This window comes from Dama dama, chromosome 9 (assembly GCF_033118175.1).
Source record: "Dama dama isolate Ldn47 chromosome 9, ASM3311817v1, whole genome shotgun sequence".
In the NCBI taxonomy this organism is placed as follows: Eukaryota; Metazoa; Chordata; class Mammalia; order Artiodactyla; family Cervidae; genus Dama; species Dama dama.
The window spans coordinates 63,919,958-63,939,942 of record NC_083689.1 but is presented as its reverse complement, the minus strand read 5'-3'; the positions used below and the strand labels follow the sequence as shown (position 1 = coordinate 63,939,942).

General features: G+C 55.1%; 1 protein-coding gene across 6 annotated transcripts in view; it reads right to left on the bottom strand.

Annotated features, from left to right (window-relative positions):
* Positions 1-97: 97 nt before the first annotated feature.
* TCOF1 (treacle ribosome biogenesis factor 1) overlaps positions 98-19,985 on the bottom strand; it is a 38,078-nt gene continuing 18,190 nt past the window's right edge. The window contains exons 14-27 of one of the 6 annotated variants that reach the window (XM_061151731.1): positions 18,571-18,708; positions 18,195-18,380; positions 17,859-18,065; positions 14,866-14,976; positions 10,461-10,644; positions 9,089-9,225; positions 7,272-7,376; positions 6,605-6,842; positions 6,037-6,119; positions 5,330-5,510; positions 2,778-3,317; positions 2,038-2,135; positions 1,295-1,338; positions 98-482 (exon numbers count right to left, since the gene is read on the bottom strand). In XM_061151731.1, coding sequence (XP_061007714.1) covers positions 1,312-1,338; positions 2,038-2,135; positions 2,778-3,317; positions 5,330-5,510; positions 6,037-6,119; positions 6,605-6,842; positions 7,272-7,376; positions 9,089-9,225; positions 10,461-10,644; positions 14,866-14,976; positions 17,859-18,065; positions 18,195-18,380; positions 18,571-18,708 — 2,235 coding nt within the window. In that variant the 3' untranslated portion in view covers positions 98-482; positions 1,295-1,311. The remainder of the gene's footprint in view (positions 483-1,294; positions 1,339-2,037; positions 2,136-2,777; positions 3,318-5,329; positions 5,511-6,036; positions 6,120-6,604; positions 6,843-7,271; positions 7,377-9,088; positions 9,226-10,460; positions 10,645-14,865; positions 14,977-17,858; positions 18,066-18,194; positions 18,381-18,570; positions 18,709-19,985) is intronic. The other 5 variants (XM_061151732.1, XM_061151733.1, XM_061151734.1 and 2 more) reach the window with 5 other exon arrangements.

Below are 19,985 nucleotides of genomic sequence, written 5' to 3'. Positions count from 1 at the left end.
TGTGAGGTCTGTTCATCTCCCAGTGTCAGTCAGACTCTCCCTTCCAAGAAACAATCAATTGCAGAGCATTTGCCCAGAGGCACTGGGAACTTGCACCTTTCCTTCAAGTCTTTTATTTTCTGAGTTCTTACCAAAAAAACATACAAACAAAACAGGAAAAAACTGACAAAAGGAGGACAGAGCCTCAGCATCAGCCAGAGACCGGGGCATGAAGGAGCCGCAGACTGGGCCTCACTGGATCTATATAGCAGAGGCAGAAAGTCCTGAGGCCTTGGGGCATGTTGGGGCTGAGAAGGGAGGGGCAGGTCACTTAAAAAAATATATATATACTGTACACGTCCATCCATCCGAGGCATCCTGCGTTGGAGAGAATTCAGTGAGCAAAGGTCATGGGGCCAGGCAGGCTTCTTCCTCCTTGGACCAGCCTCCCTGCAGGGCTTGCTGGTTTGGCCAGCATGGACACCGCAGCTGGCCGTCGTCTTCTGGGGAGGGAGGGGAAGTTAAAAATTCAATTCCCACCCTCGGTGGGCAGAGGGAAGAGGCATGGGGCTGGCCACCACTTGGCTAAGAAATCCCTGGGAGAAGGAGATATAATAAGATTTCCCCAACTTTTTCTCCACCAAGGAGAACAAAATCAAATCAAAAGTTCTCCCCATGCAGGAGAGGAGCATTAACTAACCCCGGTGGATACCTGGTGGTGCTGACTGTGTCCCAGGAACTGGGACGAGGGCTTCAGAGCTTAGCTTCACTGAAGCCTCACCACCTGCCCAGGCCTGTATCACCCCTGTTTACAGCAGACTGGGGCTTACTCAGCTGGGTGGAGCATTCCACCCCTTCACCACCACCTGGGAAGCACAGAGTCATCAGAATGGCTTGCTTTGAGCAAAACATGTTCCTTCCCATGAGGAAAGGCCCTCGAATTAAAAAATTAGAAAGAAAAGGAGTGACAGTGGCAAAGGAGACTGAGCTGTCCCCGACCTCGAGCCTTATCCTCACGCACAAGGAGGAAGCATGCCAGTGTGCCCCTCCCCCACCACATCCCAGCACTGCTCCGAGCAACTCAGTGGTGGTCACTGTCCAGACTCTCCTGGATCGTTCTGACTCTGCAGCTCTGGTTCCCGGCATCACCCACTGCCCTTGGGGAATTGAACCTTCTTTCTCCAAAACCCCTTCCCCTCAGGCCTACCCACAAGGCCCAGTCTCGCTCCTGAGGACCACGGCAGATGCTGGAGCTGACCTCCCGCCCTCCCCAGTGAGCAGATGGTCAGCAGGGGTTCCCAGGTCAGGAGTGTACCTGCCGCCTGGTGTCCCTCAGACAGTCTGCTCTGCCGTCTTCTTCTGTGAAGAGAGAAGCAGGAGAGGCTCTTGTACCTGAAGTGTCTCTCCACCCACGCCACCCTCACCAGGAGGGGCTATGACAGTTCCTTCCTGAGGGTCCGTGGCTCCCCCAGAACAGATACTGGGGATACAGAGATCCTGAGGGTGCAGAGGGTGCCCCCTGCGCCCTGGAGGATGGAGCCCAGGACTTGGCAGCAGCAGACGCTCTGATTTTCTGACCACGGCTGTGGCCCTGCTGGCCATGGTGAGAACCACATCAGCGTTATGAGGAGCTGAGGGTCCCTGGTCAGGCGATCAGCCCTTAACATGGATGAGGCAGACCGTTAGTGTTTCTGCCGTGGGGATACCCCGCCAGCTGGGGCACACACACCCAAGGGAACCTTTTCTCTCACCCAGAAACCTGCAACAGCCTAGCTGGTCTCCTGGCCCCAGGGGGGCTTCTCTTTTCTTCACTCGTCATAATAGCCTCCTACCTCACAGGCAAGATAGGGCCACTCCATGGCCCCCACATGCACAGACCTTGGGCCTCTCAGGGTGGCCGCCACCTCCGAGCTCTTCTCTACTGTCTCACAATACACAAGCCCCCGTTCGGGACTCTGAGAATGGTAGGGGCACAGGGACTGGATCTGGCTCACGTTCACCCGGGGACTGGGTCTGGGTCCCCTTTTCCAGCCGAAGACTCCTTGGGACTCACTCTACCTTTCTCTTCTTTTTCTTCTGTGATGGTGAGCCAGGGTCTTTGGTTGAGGCCTTTTTTGCTTTCTTCTTCTTTTCCTTTTTCTCCTTGTCTTTTTTTTCTAAGGGAAGAAAGTAAAATTGCTAAACAACAGATGTTAATCTTAAGGGTTGGGTCAAAGTGGGCAGACACAGAGCATGTCTCCAGGGTCCCTAGAGCTCTCTCCTCTCCATGCCCCACACCCTGAAGGGCCATCGAAGCACAAGTCTTATGATTTCTGCCCCCATGGAAGCCCTGGACTGTTACCATTTTAACTCACTTTGTAAAATTTCTACACACTGATTTTAAAAAGACACTTTCAACCTGTAAAATGGGAATGAGTGATCATCCATCAGACAGGGCTGGGGTGGGGGTTAAACGTGGCCTGGCTGCACAAGGACTCCAGCACAAAATGCAGCAAGGGGCGGCTGCTATCCAGGAGCCTGGACCCCAGGAGCCTGGGCTGCCAGTGCGCGTGGCTGTGGCCGCCATGAGGGAGTGCAGGGCTCTGCGAGCAGAACACGCCCTGGAGCTGTGAGCGCCATCCTGGTGGTGGTGGCCCCGCTGCTCTAGCACCTGGTTCTGGCTTTGCCCACCCTGCTCCCAAGACGGACAAGACATTCTCAGCTCTCTCTGTGCTGGCTGAGGGCCGCTCGCACGAGTGGGGACTGACAGCCCTCAGCAGGACTGGGGAAGTGCGCTCTGGGCTGCAGCGGGCACTTACTCTTGTCGGATTTCTTCTTCTCTTTCTTGATCTTAAGGTTGCCGTGGTCTCCCCCGTCACCCTTCGGGGTCCCCAGCTCCCCTACTGGCTTCTCCTTGGCCCCTTGAGAGCCAGGAGACTCCTTCTCCTTCTTCTCCTTGACGTCACCACCTGCTCTGTCCTTCTTGGATTTCCCCTTGACAGTCCTGGGGGCCTTTCCTGAGGAGACCACCTGCTCTCCGCCATCTGTGGCTGCCAGCTGCTTCTTTTTCTTGCTCTTGGGGGCCTTGGGGGTTGTCTGGTCTTCGGACAGCTTCCGCTTATGGCCCAGGCGGCCCTTCCGGCTGCCTTCCTTGGCGGTGTCCACGGCCTTCTTCCTCTCCTGCTCCAGCAGCTCCGTCAGCACCTTCGCCACTGAGGCCTGCACCTGCGCCTCGCTCAGAGGCCAGGGCTCGCTCAGGAGGCGCTGGGTGATGTTGTTCTGCAGCGCCAGCATGGAGGCCGGGGGACTCCCAGGCCCTTTCCCGGGCTTCTGAGGTGTGGCACCAGCTTCTTTTTTGCCTATGGAGAGAGGACCCGGGGTCATGGACCTGAGAGAATTGGGGACTAGACCTCTGGTGGCATGAAAGCCAAGGGGGTCCAGCACAGACCTGACCTTCTCTGATGTGGTACAGATGGGACCATGGGAACCCGCCGGATCTCCTGCTCACACCTCTCTGCCTGCTTCTAACTTAGAGCTCTTTTCATGTCTCCTCACACTGAAAACTCAAGTTCAGGTTGGGGATGGAAATTAACTCCAGAATGTTAATTGATGGGCTTGTAGTATTAGTTGCTCAGTCGTGTCCAACTCTTTGAGACCCCACGGACTGTAGCCCACCAGGCTCCTCTGTCCGAGGAATTCTCCAGGCAAGAATACTGGCGTGGGTTGCCATTTCCTTCTCCAAAAGGGCCTGTAATCTGCCAACAAATCAAAGAATCTATGGGACAGGACAGACGGTACCTTCCAGTCAGGAGCCCAGGGCAGGGAGACAGGATGCCTGGGCCCTGGGCCTGAAAACCAAACTCAGTTCTCTGTTTATAAAATGAGGCATTGGATGAACACTGAATCCCCTCACTGTTCTAAACCACAGATGCATAAAAAAAAAGCCAAGGTCATGTAGCCATCCAACTTATGCCCACTTGTACCCTGTGGGCCTGCAGCCCTCCGTGGTCAGGGGTCCAGGTGGCTTGGCCTGGGGGTGGGGGGTGCAGAGAATATGCACATGGTGGCTGACTAAGCAGGTTTACTGCCTGCCAGAGAGACTTCTGCTGCAGCCTTTGTTTAGAATTTTCCACGCCTCTGCTCTCCTTTGATAATTGTGTGCTGACTACACGTGTGAAAAAAAACCTTCCACAGCCCCCTCTAAAATGTCTCCTTGTCACACCCGCCTCTCACAAAGAGAACACTGGGGAAGAAAATGAGCAATGACTCCTCTTGCTGACCCAGCACTGGGCAAGCCGCAGCTAGAGGCCCCAGGACTGGGAGCTGAGCATATGTCCCAGCACTGCCCCAACTTCACAGGTCCCTTTGGGGTCTCACAGCATAAGAGTGGCGACACCCTGGGCTCTGGGAGGTGCTGGTAGCTTGGCCCTGCTCCATGTGGGGAGGATAAAGCTTTTCCCTACAGGGTACAGTGGGACCTGCAGCAGCTCTGGCTCCAGAGCCCCGGGGGGCCGGGGAGGTGGGCAGAGGGGGTCCCACTTTAGTCCTCTGGTGCTTCGTGGCAAGAACAGGAGTCAGCTAGAGAAGGGAGCCAAGAAGAACAAAGGGTGCCTCAGCAACCCACTTCTCTGCCTCCTGTCTACCACACACCCTAGAATGCCAAGGCCAGGGAACCTCGAGCGCTGTCCCAGGCAGACCCTCTGAGACACCTGTCCCAGAGTGCTGGAACAGTCAGCAGTGGCTGATACCCTAGGCCAGGTGACCTGAGCACTCGTCTGCCCTCCAAATACCACGTGACTTTCTCCACATGTGCCATTTTCTGTATGTGACACCAGTGGATCCATCAACCCCTGCCCTATGTGGTTAAGGTACCGAGGTCCAGAGTCGCCATGGGCTTCTCTGAGGCTTCAAAGCATGTCAGTCCTTTGCCTGGGGTCTTCACCATGTGCAGGAGACTTCTTCAAACGTGACCCCATCTTCTGTCTGAGCTATCCCAAGTACCTACACCCTGTACCAGGAGCCCACTTATTAGGAAGAAAAGTCAACAGGAACAGCTAGAGAGCGCCAAGGCCTAGCCTGTAAGTCAAGGTGCACTTCCTCTAAGGTAGAGAGGAAGGTGCACCAGCATCCCACAGGGCTGGATAACCCCACCTCCGGGCAGCCCTAGACTACAGGAGCCAAACTCTAGGGTACAGGCCCCTGTACTTTGACGAGCAGCTCCAGGCCTGATGTAGCAGTACTAGACCTCACTTGGGGAGGCCCTGCTGGCAGACAGGACCATGTTGGTGGGACTGCTCCTGAGGGAAGCAAAGGGGCTCCTTGCCTTGTTCTTCTACATCCTGCTGTGTCCTTCCTGCGGCCCTCGACTCACCTGTTTTAGGGGACATGGTGCCTGCTGCTTGCTGGGGCTCCACTTCCTGCTTGCCCTCTGGGGCATCTCTGGTGGCCGGAGCAGAGGAAACAGAGGGGCTGGCATCTGGTTTGGGAGTGGCCTTTGAAGTCTTGGAACCGGCTGGAGTCAGCCCAGGAGTCACAAAACCTGACAGGAGAGACTGAAGAAGCCCAGCGTGAAGAAGCCCAGCAGTGCACGGCCCACAGAGGAGACCAGCCCCGGGACCCTCAGGCCAGCTAGGCGGCGGGCGCATCAGCCCTGTGTGCGTACCTCCGGCACTACTATATTAACACCTATTTTAAACGGGCGCACTTAAAAAGGAAACTTATTGCTAATGCAAACGGAAAAGCACTAGCACTTGCCACATACAGATGATAACCTTAAAAGAAATCCCATCTGTTATCTGTTAGAGAATGTTTTTATCTGGAAAACACCTAAAACCAAGGTAAAGCCTTTCTATAGACTCTAAGAGTCTGCTTCTCACAGTTTTATGCTGAAGTGGGACCTCAGGAGAGGAGCCATGCAGACAGGACCCTGCCCAGGGCCTCTGGAAAGAGGACGGGCCTGGTCCCAGATCCATGACCCAGGGCATGGTCTCAGCCTACAACTGCATGGTGGGTGAGAGCCTGGCCTGGGACTCCCACCTCAAGGCTCCCGAGACTGCCAGCCCCTCCCCTTGCAGTTACCTGGGAAGGTGCCACCACCTCGTCATCACTGGACTCTGGTGTGGTTTCTTCCACCAAGGTCTCCCTCCTGGAGGGGGCTGGGCCTACAGGAGAAGCACAGGTAACTGTTGGAAACCCCAGGTTCCCTCTGCCCGCTGGACAGGCCAGAGTGCTCCGGGAGTGGGAGGGCCCCAAGGTGGTCTGGTCCCTGTTGACACGCCTCACCCTCTGATCTAAGGCATCATCTGCCCCTCATTGCTCCCTTCCATGGTCTATTGCTATACACGGCATTTCCAGTGAGACACCTGCATGCCCAAACCTTCTAATCCCCAAGAGAGGTATGGTCCTGGGACTCTGGGGATCAGTTAGGGAAGCCTGATCCCAAAAGGTTGGGCGTGGCCAAACAGTCAAATAAAAAGATTTTTCATGTTGTGTGGACCAATTTGGTCACAGGGCTGTGCAGGTGGGTAAACTGAGGTCCTGCGTGAGATGCCTAGGTCAAAGTCACAGAACATGGGCAGATGCACAGCAGAGACCTGAGCCCAGAGCTCCACCAGGCCCGCCAGCATTCCGCTCCCAGGAGCCTCACCTGGCCTGTGGGCTGACGGGGCCGCCTGGGACCCCTCGGCATCGTCCTCGCTCCCTGAAGAGCTGCTGTTGCTGTCATCTGAGGGCGCGGGGGCCTTGGCTGTGGGGTGCCCCGAGGGAGCGGCTGTGGCCCGCTGCGCTGCAGGAACCTCAGGCTTTCTGAGCTTGTTGGCCATTCTGGCCGGGGTAGGGGTGCTCTGGGGACTCGCCGTAGAGAGTGTTCCCACGGCACTGTCAGTCTGATTCAGGGACAGGAGAGAGGGTGGAAAGGGAAAATTAGAGGAAATAAGACCTGGTGCTTACTGAATATCTCAGTGAAGGGCCAGGTGCCACCAGAGGCTCCGCACACAGGCCCCATTTAATTCTCCCACCACTCTCTAGGATGGGCAGTGGGAGACTCCCTGGCAGTCATTAGGACTCCAGGATTTCACTGCTGAGGGCCTGGGTTCAATCCCTGGTTGGGGAACTAAAATCCCTCAAAAAAAACGTTTTGGTGGGGGGCATGCACAGTAGAAGCCTGGGAAGGTAAATGCATATGCTGAGGTCATGGGGTAGTTAAATGCTGGCGCTGGGACTTGGGTCCCTGCCTGCACCCTGCCTTCTACCTCCCGTGTCTCTGAACACTATCGCCTCCGGGGTGAGGCCTGGCCCCCAGCTCCCCAGCTCACCCCACTTGAAGACGGGGTCTTGGCAGCAGGAGGCTGGGCCTCACTGGCTTTCTGGGCAAGAACCTTCAGGGCAGCCTGTGTTAGCGGGAGGTTCCTCTTGGTCACCTGTGAAAGGCAAAGGTGAGGAGCTAGCCTGGCTCCATGCAGACAGGACCCTGCCCAGGGCCCCCAGAAAGAGGACTGGCCCAGACACATGACCCAGGAGCTGGCCTCAGCCTAACACTGCATGGGTGGGTGAGAGCCTGGCCTGGGCTCCTAGGTTCTTGGCATGCCATCTAGGCCACATCCTGGTCACATCCTGCCTGGCTGGGGCAGGAGGGGACCCATAGCTGCCAGAGGAACCTGGAGGTGGAGTGGAGGGCTGAGGGGCGGTTGAAGGGGTACTGCCACTGACTGGGCAGAAAATAAGCTAATTGTATCATTCTCAGAGGATCCACAGACAGCTCCCAGCCCAGGGGAGGGAAGGGGCTCAGGCCCCCCTGGAGGCCCCACCACTGAGTCTGAGCCTCTAGACTAGTGGCTGCAACAGACTCAACAGGCTCCCTGGTGCCGCTCCTGTTTCCCACGCCTGCCAGCAGCCAAGGAGAGAACGGAACGAGAACTGGGTGTGATCCCTCGCTAAAACCGCCAGGCCCTCTTTAGCCCTCACCACGGGCCGTGAGGCCTGGCTCCTCTGCCCCTGTTACCCCACCTTCTTCCAGCTCTCACACCCCCAAGCGTTTCCCTAGAGGCTTCTGTGCCTGGGTCTCCCTGCCTGGAGGGCTCCCCAGCTTGCTCAGACCTGGCTGCTTCTCTGGCCCCAGCGTTGGCTCCTCTGGGAGGCCACCCCGGCCTATCATTTCTAAGGCAAGTCATCCCACTGTTCCTTGCTTACATCAATACTACTCCCTTCAAAGCACCCACCAGTTGGTGAGTACTTTAACTCTTGGTCTCCTTGCTTAATGGCTGTCCCCCGCCTTGGCAATTCCATTGAGGGCAGGGCCCCTCCCTGTCTTCTTCCTGCTGTACCCCTAGTTCCCAGCATGGACAGATGCTCAGCACCATCTGCTGGCTGAAAGGCCAAATGGATGCAGGTTGGTGGGTGCAGTGACCACAACCCAGCCACCCACTCAGCAACCATGCTCCCAGGAAGCTCTTTTGGGTTGGAGGTTGTGATGAGCCCCAATGAATGGAGGTGCCCAAGTCCTGCTTCAGCCTCTCCAGCTCTCGCTCCTGCCATCTCAGGAAAAACGGGGGCGGGTGCAAGGGCTTGGGAAAGCAAACGGCTATGGCCCCACAAGCAATGGGCCCCAAAAACAATGAACGAGGATCCAGGAGCCCTGGGTTCCGACCCTGCCTGATCCTGGACACGTCTCAACCCTCTTGCTGAGGGCGTGGTGCTCAGTTCCATCGTTTGAACAACGAGCCATCAACTCTCCCTTGCTTGGTTTTTAGGTTCCAGCAAGGACCAGAGAAATAAAAATGCACTGAAAACAGTGAAGGCTCGGAAGAACACTACTGGTCACTATGATGAACATTAACAAAGGGCAACTTTTGTTCACAGCAAACCGTGAGAGAAAAATCAAACCTAAAGCCTGATATTGTTGGAGAAGCTGCTAGAGTCGTGTTGGTTCTGCCCGGGGAGCCACGTGCCAGAGGATGCTTCCTGACCTTCAGGGACACAGATCAGGGCTATGGCCAGGCCAGGAAAGGCCTTGGCTTCCACGGGGTAGGTGAGAGCAACTACAGTGCCACCCAGCAACCCTGAGGGGAAATGGTGTTGAGGAGGGGACCCCTCAGCCCACTGGCCCGTCAGCAACCCCTTGTCCACCAGGTACCTGAGTGGCTGAAGCCTCCTGTTTCTTGCCTTCAGACCCCCGACTTGTGTCCTCACTGCTGGGGGCCCCCACCACACTGGCTCTGAGGGCCGCCTTTGGGGGGGCCGTGGGCACAGTCACCACGCTGGTCCTAGTGGCTGAGATGGAGGGGGAAGGGGTATGTCAGGGCAGAGAAGCCCTGTGGCCTCCACCAAGCAGCAAAACCCGCTCTATCAGCCCATCCTGGGAAACTCATGCGGTGCCCAGGGCCCATGTGGTAGAAGCCCCTTAAGCCCCCTCCCAAGCCTTCTAGGCAGGAGCAGCCACTGTCTCCATGTTTTATAAGATGAGACAGCAGCTGTGGGCAACACCCCAGGCCTCTTCCTCAGCTCCTCCCCACCTGCAGTCCCCCTCACTGGCTAAGCCGCTCCTCCTGAATGACAGGCAGAGCACTGGAGCCAAACACGACTCTGCGCATTTAAAACCCTCTCTCTTAGAAAAGCCTTGGTCATGTGCAGAGGCTCAGTCACATGTGTTCACTGCAGCACTGTTTGTAACAGCCCAACACCCCAAATAAAACTCTTAGCTTCCTCCAACTCGACACTGCCTGAAAAAACTGCGGGATTCCCAGGTGACCACTCGGTAGCCAGTGGGGATCACGCTGTAACTACGGAACATCACAACATGTCAAGATTACTGAGCATATGTACAGTACGGTCTCACTAAAAATACACAGTGAACCTTTGGTTTTTATAAAGTTAATAGCTGTAAAATGTTAACAATGATTATTTTGGACAGTGGGATTACAAGTGATGCTTTTTCTTTTGTGCTAATCTGCATTTCTTAATAAACCCGATAAGATCAGGTATTAATATCCTCATCAAAAAGTGTTCTGGTAACAACAACAATAATGATTACCCATTTTCTTGCTATCACTGTCGGAATCACAGATTGTCAAAAGTCAAAGAAAGCCCAGACCTGGTCCTGTCTCCAGGAATTCCTCCCTACACCTCTCTGTTTAGGGATTACTTGATCTCCTTTACATGCCACCAGGAATGGGAGGCTCACTACCCTGCAGCTCTCTCCAAGTTCAGTCAGCTAGCTGTTACAAGGCTCCTCCCGAACTACAAACCTGGTGAGTGCAGTTTCCAGTCTCTAGTCTGGGTTCTACCTTTTGGAGCCCGCACAGAGAAGCCCTAGCACAGTTATTGCTCAAGCCAGATCCTCATGGGGATGAGCCAACATAGGGTCGAAACCTTGCCCTAAGCCCCTCCAGACCAACTACTTGCTGACACTCAGCCAGTGTCTTCTCCCTTTGGCACCTCAATGGATGTGTGCACAGGCCTGGCAGCTGCAGCCAGGGAGTCAGCCCTGCAGGGTGGCCCGTGCTCACCAGGAGTCAGGCACTGTGTAGCGGGGATCACATCCTCATCCTCGCTCTCAGAGGAGCTCCTGGCTGTGCTCTCCGAGGCCTGAGCCTTCCTCGGGGTGCCTGTAGCCTGTGCTTGGGCGGGGGTAGCAGCTGGGCCAGCTGGACTACGATTAGGGTCGACAAAAATCAGAGGGGTTTTAATCACCTTGAAAAACAAAAACAAAACACACCCCCGCAGTGATTAACAGCTTGGCCAGGGGAAAGGGAAGGTAGGTAGGGGAGGGTGTTACAAGGCGAGGGTTCCAGAGAGCTCCCAGGCTCTGCCAACTCACTCCCAGCCCAGGCACCCGCCAAGACCCTGCACAGCATCTCAGAGCTCACAGGAGCCCACCCGACCCTCAGAGGAACCCCTGAGATCAGCAGTATCAGCTCCATCACACAGATGGGAAAACCACAAGTCCTGAGAGTGGGGGGAGAATTGCCCAAGGTCACACAGCCTAACTGAAGCCGAGTCAGGCCCAGAATGTGGAGGTCAGCCTCCTTCCTCTCGTTGACTTCAGAGACACACACCTGCTGTGCGGGGCGCTCTGAGCAATGCCCTGTCAGCTGCCTGACGGTTCGCCTAGGGGGCTGTTCACAGTCTAGTTGCCCCCATGCCCAAGACTCTGATGCTGACTCCTGCCAGGACGCAGGAATGTGGCCAGGATATGCAGCAACCCAAACTACACAGGCCCAGGATCTTCAACAGGTAAACTGCTCAGGGAAAACCAACTAAGACCAAAGGGACCCAATGTAGCCGGTGGCTCTTATCTAGATTCCTATTTGACCAGATACAGAAAACGTCATTAGGCAACCGGGGAAATGGGGACGCTGACTAGGTGGGCCAACTTTTTAGTGATTGTGCTTTTTAAAAAAAAAAAAAAAGGAGGAATCTAGTGGTGTTGGGGAAGAGAGTGAAGATGTGGATGAACCAAGACTGGTCACAAGTCCAGAACTACCAAAGCTGGGATGGTGACTGGCAACTCTACACTGTTCTAGCTTGGGGCATGCTCTGCATTTTCCAGTAAGACACTGGAAAAAAAGAGAAAAAAGTAACACTCCCTGTGGACTCGTGGCGGATGTCTGGGAACTGCAGTGCCAGTGAACGTGCCCACCGCATAGAAGGACACCTGGGGAGCCTACGTTCCACTCCCCAGAGGTCAGGTCTGGTCTGAGTTCTGCCCCCACCCCGACCCCACAGGGAGACAGAGGGCAGCAGGAGAGCAGGAGGGAGCTGCCCACGGCCATGGTCTGGAACCCAGGTCTCTGCCCACCCCACTGGGACTGACTCCGCATCCTCCAGGTTGCTGCAGGAAAGGCAACATGAAATGGAAAGCAGAAAGGGGCCTGCCCGAGGGGGAAGCTCTGCCGGGCCCGGGCCCTGCCTACCCCTGCCAAACAGCCTCCCCCACAGCCGCTCTGATCTGCCACTTCCAGAGACTTCCTTCCCACGTGATGAAAGAGAGAAGGATGGAAGTGGGAGAAGGCTTTCAGTTGAGGGAGGGGGGATCTATATATATGTGAGAAGACAGAGGAACAGATTGTCGGGGACGAAGAGAGGCAGAGAACCCACTGAGGCAAACAATAGCGTCTGGGATATTAAAAGCAGCTCCTCGGCAGAAGCCTCCGCCCTGCTCTACCTGCCCACGCTGCCCGCCCCGCCTCTGAGCTGGGGGTGGGGGTGGGGGGCCCACGGAGCCCTGGATGGGAGAGAGGGTTCAAAGGGGGTACGTGGAACACACTTCTGACCCCATCTCTGCCACGACCTCGCTGTGTGGCCCAGCCCCTGAGATTCGTGAGCCTCATTCTCCCACCTGCTGGAAGGGCTCTTAGTAACCCAGTCTGGGCTCTCTCACCAAAGAGCTTCTGGTCTGCTTCGCAAACCACAAAGCACGATACACATGGGGTGACAAGGACCTTCTTTCTGGGGTGGGTCAGGAAAGACTCACTGGAAGTGGAAGCAGCCTGAACACCTGGCTGGACCCCCACTCTGCCCCCTGTAGGTGCTGGGCAGTGAGGGCGCAGAGGGAACACACAGGGTCCCTTTCTACTGCAGGGGTCAGTGCCTGTAGGACCAAGTCCAGTGGCCTTCTAGAAGTCACAGCTGAGTGCACCACAAGAGTGCCCTCGTTCAGGCCATGGCGGGGGTGGGGGGCAGACTGGCCTAGCCTGCTGACCCCGGGGACAAGGCACACAAACACGGGGGACCCAAGCCATGGGAGGCAGCACTTCTGAGGCCTCGCCCAGGACTGTCTGGAGTGGTCACACATCCTAGGCCCACACCTGAGGGAGCTGAAAAATCCCACTCCTGGGCATGTGGCCCAGAGCCTCCATGGTTCACCAGCCCTCAGGGAGTCTCACCCCAGGGGTTGAGAGGGCCAGTGGCCTCACACAGGGTAACCAGCAAACTGGTGTCAGAGCCAGGGCTGGAAGCTGGTTCTCCAGGCACCAGACAGGAACTCCTAGGATCAACCATGCTAGACCTTAGATCTCTGATTTAACACCTTAGTTTCAGCTTCTTAGAGGTCTCTTATTTCTCTCCAACTCAACCTGAAACTCTAAAGGCAGGGTCTTGCCTGTTAAATTTGGTACCTACCCTAGGCCTGGCACAGACTCTGGCCTGGGATTAATGCCTGCACAACAAGGCTGAGCCGCGCAGGGACCATCCCCTGATCTGTTTTTGAGAGCAAAGGGGTAAGCCCAACCCCTGCAGCGGGGGAGACTGAGGCACAGTGAGGGGACCTGGGAATGGACCCACAGCCCCTCTCTGCCTCCCGGCCTGGGGTTCTGCCCACCACCCTGGTATCAATCCCTTACTCTCAGTGATGGGCTAATAATAAAAACAGTGAAACTCATCAGTAGAGAAGTGCTTGATAAATGCATAATAATGATAATAATCATAATTAGAGAGCTGGGGATTAAGGAGCTAAAAAACCCCAAAGTTGGGAGGAGGCTGCAGCTCCCCCAGGCTGTGCCGTCTTCCCTGAATCCTTCCGGGGATGCACAAAGTGCTGACTTTTTTTTCTTTTTCTTTTCTAACAGGGACTCCAAAACCTTGAGGACTAACGTACCAATTAAATGGTTCAGTTTAAGAATGATGTTCATTTTAATTGTGTTAGTCCGCCCCCGCAGAGAAGGGCAAAGCGGCCCCCTCCCTCCCAGCTGTTTAGATCCTGCACACAGAAACAGGCAGGCTCCAAAAGGCTCCTTGGAGAGCCCGAGGGCAGGGCCCGAGCCCCGCTGTCTTCCTGCCACAGGGAGGGGAGTGTCAGGGCAGGGCCAGGGAGCTAGCAGAGTATGGGCAGGTTGGGTTCTGACGCCAGGTCTGTCCCCTTATGACAACCATGTGACGCCAGGGCAGCTTATCCAACTTCTCTGGACTTATTCATTCCTTCCTCCTCAAAATGGTAATAAAAAGAAGCACCTTTCCTCATAGGGCTGGTCTGGGGATTAAACAGAAAAATGAAAATGGGGACTAGCATAGTCCTTGGCACTCAGGAAGTGGCCAATGGTAGATGGAGCTGTTCACAGTTACTCTTCTAACCTAGGCTATTGAGAGAAAGACAGTGAGCACCCCAACACCATGGGTGTGCATGACACCTGACCCTACTGATGGACTAATCAGTGTATGATATGATATTTAAGGGGAGCTGGATAGGGAGACCCCACTCATCTGACGGTTGGGGACTCCGGCATCTCTGAGGGGCCTGGCTTCTAGTACCTTGGGGCTAGGTGAGGACAAAGGGCAGTGCCGGCTGTGGGAAAGGCCTGGGGTTCACACAGAAACTCAGACACCTGCCAGGTGAATGCTAGCAAGCCTCTGGAGCTGGGAAGACAGGGGGGCTTGGTTCCGCCCTCAGGGGTAGAGCCAGGGGAGGATGGCTGGCAGCGTGTGGAGATGGGCCGCAGCTTCCTGGGCGAGGTCTGGGACCAGGCCCGCAGGGCCCTGACAGACCCTGCAGAGAAGGCTCCTGGGTCCCAACAGGAAGTAGGGTATACATGGAACCAGGGCCCAGTGCCTGCCTCTTCCTGGGCTTCTTAGGGGTCATAAGAGTTCGGGGCGATCACTCCCGCTTGTTGGGCCTCGATTCCTGGCACACCACGCGCCGCCCGCAGTAACAGGCCCTCCCTGTCAGGCGGCATGCTGTGTATCCGCGCCTCGGAGGTGGGAGCCAACTCTGACCCTCCTTTGGCAGGCTCTGCTTCCTGCCTCCCAGGGTTATTGTGGAGATGAAAGTGTTAAAAAAAGAAAGGGCTCGGGAAACGGGGAAGCGCTGTAAGTGGGACAGACCTGCCCTCCCCGTGCCCCCCGCCCCCGCCCCGCCGTCTCCCAGGCCCATCTGCCCAGCTCTTAGCCTAAGCGGCCTCAGGGACAGGCCCGGCCTACCTGGCTTGACGGTAGGTCCTCGTCACTGCTGGTTGAGGACTCCTCTGCTTTCTTCTCCAGGGATGCGGAGACCAGGGTCTTGCTTGTGGCAGTTTTGGAGCTACCCTCTTTCTGAGAGGACAAGAACATGGTGGGCAAGGGGGCATTTGTTAGCTGAGAGGAAGCACAGCTGAGAGGCCAGCGAGCAACGATCCTCACTCTCCCGGGAAGATAGCATGACGCCCTTTACCCACAGCGTGTGTGGTGGGGTGGCCAGCATGCCCCACAGACACCAGGAACACAGGCCTCCACGCTGCCCATCCTCCCTGCCAGAGCTGACTCCAACCATGAAAGGGGTGTGTGAGTCAGGTACCACTAAAACCCGAGGGCTGGCGGGCAGCTGGCCAGGCATCTGAATGAGAGGTGACGGCAGCCCGGGACAGGTGGCAGGGGTGAGCCAGAGGCCCCAGCACAGCTCACATCTGGCTGTCACATCCCCAGCTAAAAGAAGGAGCCGGTCGAGAGCAGTTCAACCAGCTGTTATCCTCTCCTGCCAGCCCAGGAATAAACGAGGGGGCTGGCTGGCGATGGCAGTCAGGAGCCAGAGGAGGACCTAGAGCAGGGACTAAACTGAAAGGTGCTGGTGGTGGAGGGGGGCCCAGGCCAGGGCAGAGGGCAGTTCCGTGCCTCCCTGTTGGTGTGAAGGTCCAATTTTTTACTACTCAGAAAAGCAGGGCCAAACTGCTAGGGCCTCCAGTTTCTTGAACACACCTGCCAATGCAGGAGACTTGAGACATGGGTTTGATCCTTGGGTCGGGAAGATCCCTTGGAGGAGGGCATGGAACCTACTCCGGTATCCTTGCCTGGAGAATCCCATGGACAGAGGAGCCTGGTGGCCTACAGTCCATGGAGTTGCAAAGAGTCGGACATGACTGAGCGACTTAGCATGCACAGAATTATTTATTTGGCTATACTGGGTCTTAGCTGCTGCATGTGGGATCTAGTTCCCTGACCACAGGTTGAACCCAGGCCCCAGCACTGGGAGCACAGAGTCTTAGCCACTGGACCACTGGGGAAGTCCCTGGAGTCTCCAATTTCTTAAGAAAAGCTAGAAGATCCTGATTTGGGTGTGCACTTCCCAATTTTTTACTGGGTTGACTACAGTGCACACTGCAACAGCCAAGTCCCCGTGTCTTCCTTGCTAACAGAACCCTGACTCTGTCCTGGCGAGCCCCACCACAGGCTTTGGAGAGGGTGGCCCTTTCTCCCAGGCAATCGTAGGAACTGCAGGCCCCTCATCAATGAGTGGCATTTTTTTTTTGGGTGGGGATGGCAGAGGACAGGTAGACCACATGCCTTAGATCTGGTCAAGGAGCTAAGTGGAGGGGAAGTCAACTGGGGGATTTTTCTCTTTAGGAGATGCTGCAGCCCTGCTGTGACAATGAGGCAGATAAAACATGGAGACAGAAGAAATCTGAGTCACCAATGATGCTAGGCTGAAGGGACCACCTTCACAGAAGCCCTACCATGAAACTTCATGCCCTGAGATAATCAATCCCCCTAAGATCCATCTGAGCGCTTATGAAGTAGCTCTTGTTTTCTCTTGCAGACTAAGATGTCCTGACTGATACAATAACCTGATTAAAACTTTACAAAAAGTATCATGGTCCAAAACACGGCTAGGACCCTTGTGTCTCAGTCTGGCATTTAGGCTCCCATAGATATTGGTAACAAGCAACTAGAAGTGACTGCTGCCTGCAGGACAGCTGGCCTTTGCTGAGCCCATCTGACTTCACAACCCCTCTCCTTTCCACACTCTCCCATCTCCTCCCTGGGGAGCCTGTCTCCACTTCAGTGTCTAGAGAACCCCAGGTCTTCCTCCAAGCTCAGCTCAATCATCTCATCCAGCCTCTCAGACACTCATTTCCCCAGCTCCATCAGAAGAAGCACTACCAGAACATGCTCCGGTAACCCCGTCACCTTGTCTTACCCTACAGACTACAAGTTCCTTGAGGGCACGGCCAATGTCTTTCATGCCTTCATCTCTATAACAAGACAGCACACTGAGTAGTTGATCTGCTACACCGAAGGCAGAGAGGTTAGTGCTATGAGCACTTACACCTCTTGGTGCTTCTTTACTTGTGAAGAAAACACAAATCTAGGAGGGATTAGAGCTCAGCCTGGAGCAGGGATTGCCAGCTTCCCTTAAGGAATGGAAGATCTGGCCACACATGTCCATCAGGTCACAACTGGCTGGAGCGGAGAGGGACCATCGTTCTAGTTTGCCCTTGTTGCCACCACTCCCTCGGTCTCTCCTGACACCAAGGCTTCATGTTAGCTGCCGTCTATCACCTCCACTAGGCCCGTACCACTCAGGTCATTTCCTCCACATGTCTGAGCCCTGTGAGTCCTGGAGTCTGTCACCCTGAACTACACATTGTAGCCACTCCTGCAAGCAGACAGAGGAAGAATCATCCAGATAAAAGTCGGGTCCTCATTCCTTCTTTCTCCCCATTCCCCAGGCTTCACACTGAGCTAGAAGAACTCTCTCTGAGAGACACACATACCAACAGGAGGCCCTAGGCCCCGTTACCTACAGGACAACAGGGTGAGGGATGTGGCTTCCTCCTACTCCCCAGGGCCTCATGGTACCTGCACCACATCGAAGCCCCCTCCTGGTTCTCTGACTGGGACATCCTTGAGGGCCTTGCCTGGCCTCCCATGGGGCTGGTGAGCCCATTAGTGTCGTGGAGGCCTTGGTAGATATGGGAGTACCAAAGCCACCTTTTATTGGGGAGGCCCTGGTTTCACTGAGGGCATGGGGGGGGGCGTTGTTTACAGGAGGTTTTACCTAAGGAAACATGAGAGACAGCAGCAGGGGGAAAGGTCCCTGGAGTCAGAGCCTAAATCTGGTCTTGCTTCCTTGCTTGGCCCTGAACCCAAGTTTTGACATGGGAGTAGGTGGAGGTAGCTTGGAGGCCTGGCACCACAGCTGCTTCCTCGTGAGGCCTCACCTGGGCTGAAGGTGCAGCTGCTGGCGCGTCCCTGTCACTGTCCGACTCCTCCTCGCTGCTGCTCTCCGAGTCCTCCTCCTGCCTCCTGGCCTGGGCGGCTGGGGGTCCTGCCTTCCCAGGGGGTACTGGGGTAGCCCCTTTCTTGGGGGATGCCTTGGTGGGGGCTGAGGCAGTTCCGACCTGGGGGGTCTTTCCTGAGGGCTTCGCCTGGAGTGAGAGAAACAGGATCAGGAAAGGGGGCGACGGGAGACGGCTGGGGCATGTGCAGCTGTGCTGCGGGTGGCTCCTGGTCCAGAGGACAAGCACGGGGCTGTTCTCCGCCCCCCGGGGCCTCACCTGAGCAGGCGCCTCTCCCTCACTGTCCGACTCCTCCTCACTGCTCTCCGAGTCCTCCTGTGAGCCCCTGACAGGCCCCGGCTGGGCCTGGGCTGTTGCAGCCGCTGCCTTCCCCACAGCCGGCACAGACGCCTGGCCCCTCCCAGAGATGGCGCTGCTCTGGGGGGCTCTCGCTGGTGGTTTTACCTGAATTGGGAGGCGGGAATGGTATTGAGGAAAGAGGAAAGCGCTGTTCCCTTTAGGTGAAACCCCAGCCAGGGCACAACTCTGGGGAGGTCACTCCCACCTGTGCAGGACCCTTGTCCAGGCTAGGACCATTGCGTGGTCTTCCCTTCCATTCCACCCCGGCACCTCTTTCGGCTCTGGTCCTACTTGCCTTGGCTGGGGACCCCACTTTGGCTTGAGCAACAGCAAGGGTCTCCTTTCCAGGAGCTGGTGCTGCCGTTTTGGCTGAAGCCACTCTGGTGGCAGAAGGGTTGGCTTTGGTCTGAGGGGTTTTCACTGAAGTCTTCACCTGGAAGGAGAAAAGGGAATTAATTATGTAAAGGATGTAAGCAGTGAGCCAAGAATGCCAATTCTGGAGTCAGATGCCGGAATCTGGATTCTGACTCCTCCAATAACACCTGTATGAACCTGGGCAAATCATTTGATGTCACTGGGCCTCACTTTCTTCCTCTGTAAAATGGGAATGAGGAAGGGTGAGGACAAAACGTGCGATATCACAGTGTTTAACACAGTGCTGGCACACAATAAGCACGCAAACTCATTACTGTTGTGAGCACTTTTTCTTCGAGTTAGCTAAGCATAAGACTACCCTGAACAAAGGTTTTCCAGGCTCCCTTTCAGCTAGGTGGCCATGTGATTAGCTAACGAATATAAGTCAAGCATACATTTGACTTTCTTACTCATGTAGGAGATTTGTCTTCTTCCTTCCTGCTGCCTGGAATACTGAGGCAATAGCTGGAGCTCAAGCAGCCATCTTAGTCTATCAGGTAGAAGCCAGGTACTCAGGATGGCAGAACAAAAAGGAAAACCACTGTTGTCTGAGGTTTTCTTCAGCTTAACCCTAACCTTAACTGATATCCAAGGAATCCCCTAAAAGTTTATCAGTGTCTCCAGCAAATACAGACCTAGAAACACAACAGCAACAAAGAGCAAAATCCTTAATAAGAGTGTGAAAGGAAACCTTGCTAACGTGAAATAGGATGAGGGATTTGGCAGCATCTCAAGGCCCATCTCATTCAGAGATGTCATCTGAGCAGAGGTATGCCCCATAATTTAGCTTCCCTCATTTATATAAGACCGAGTGAAATTAACATTCATGAATTGAATAAAGAAAACAGTCTAAAGCATAGCCTATGTGTGATGAAGAAAAGGGGCTAATCAGCACAGAAATCAAATTATCAGAGGGGAGTAACGTCTTTGACATAGACTTACAAAAACAAAAGACACCATGTCTAAGTTGCCCTAAAAAGTCAGTAAGTTTAAAAGGATTGAAATCACACAAAATATATTCTATAGCCACAAAAGAATTAAATTAAAAATCATCAACAAAAACAAACCTGTATTAATTCCATACATTTAGAAATTAGCCCACCCCCTTTTTTTTTCCTGGTGTGTGGCCACGTTGCATAACATGGGAGATCTTAGTTTCTTAACCTGGGATTGAACCAGCCTCCCTGCAGTGGAAGCACACAGTTTTAACCACTGGACTGCCAGGGAAGTCCCTCAACCCACTGTTTTTTAAAGATATTTACTTGGCTGCACTGCATCTCAGCTGCAGCATGGAGG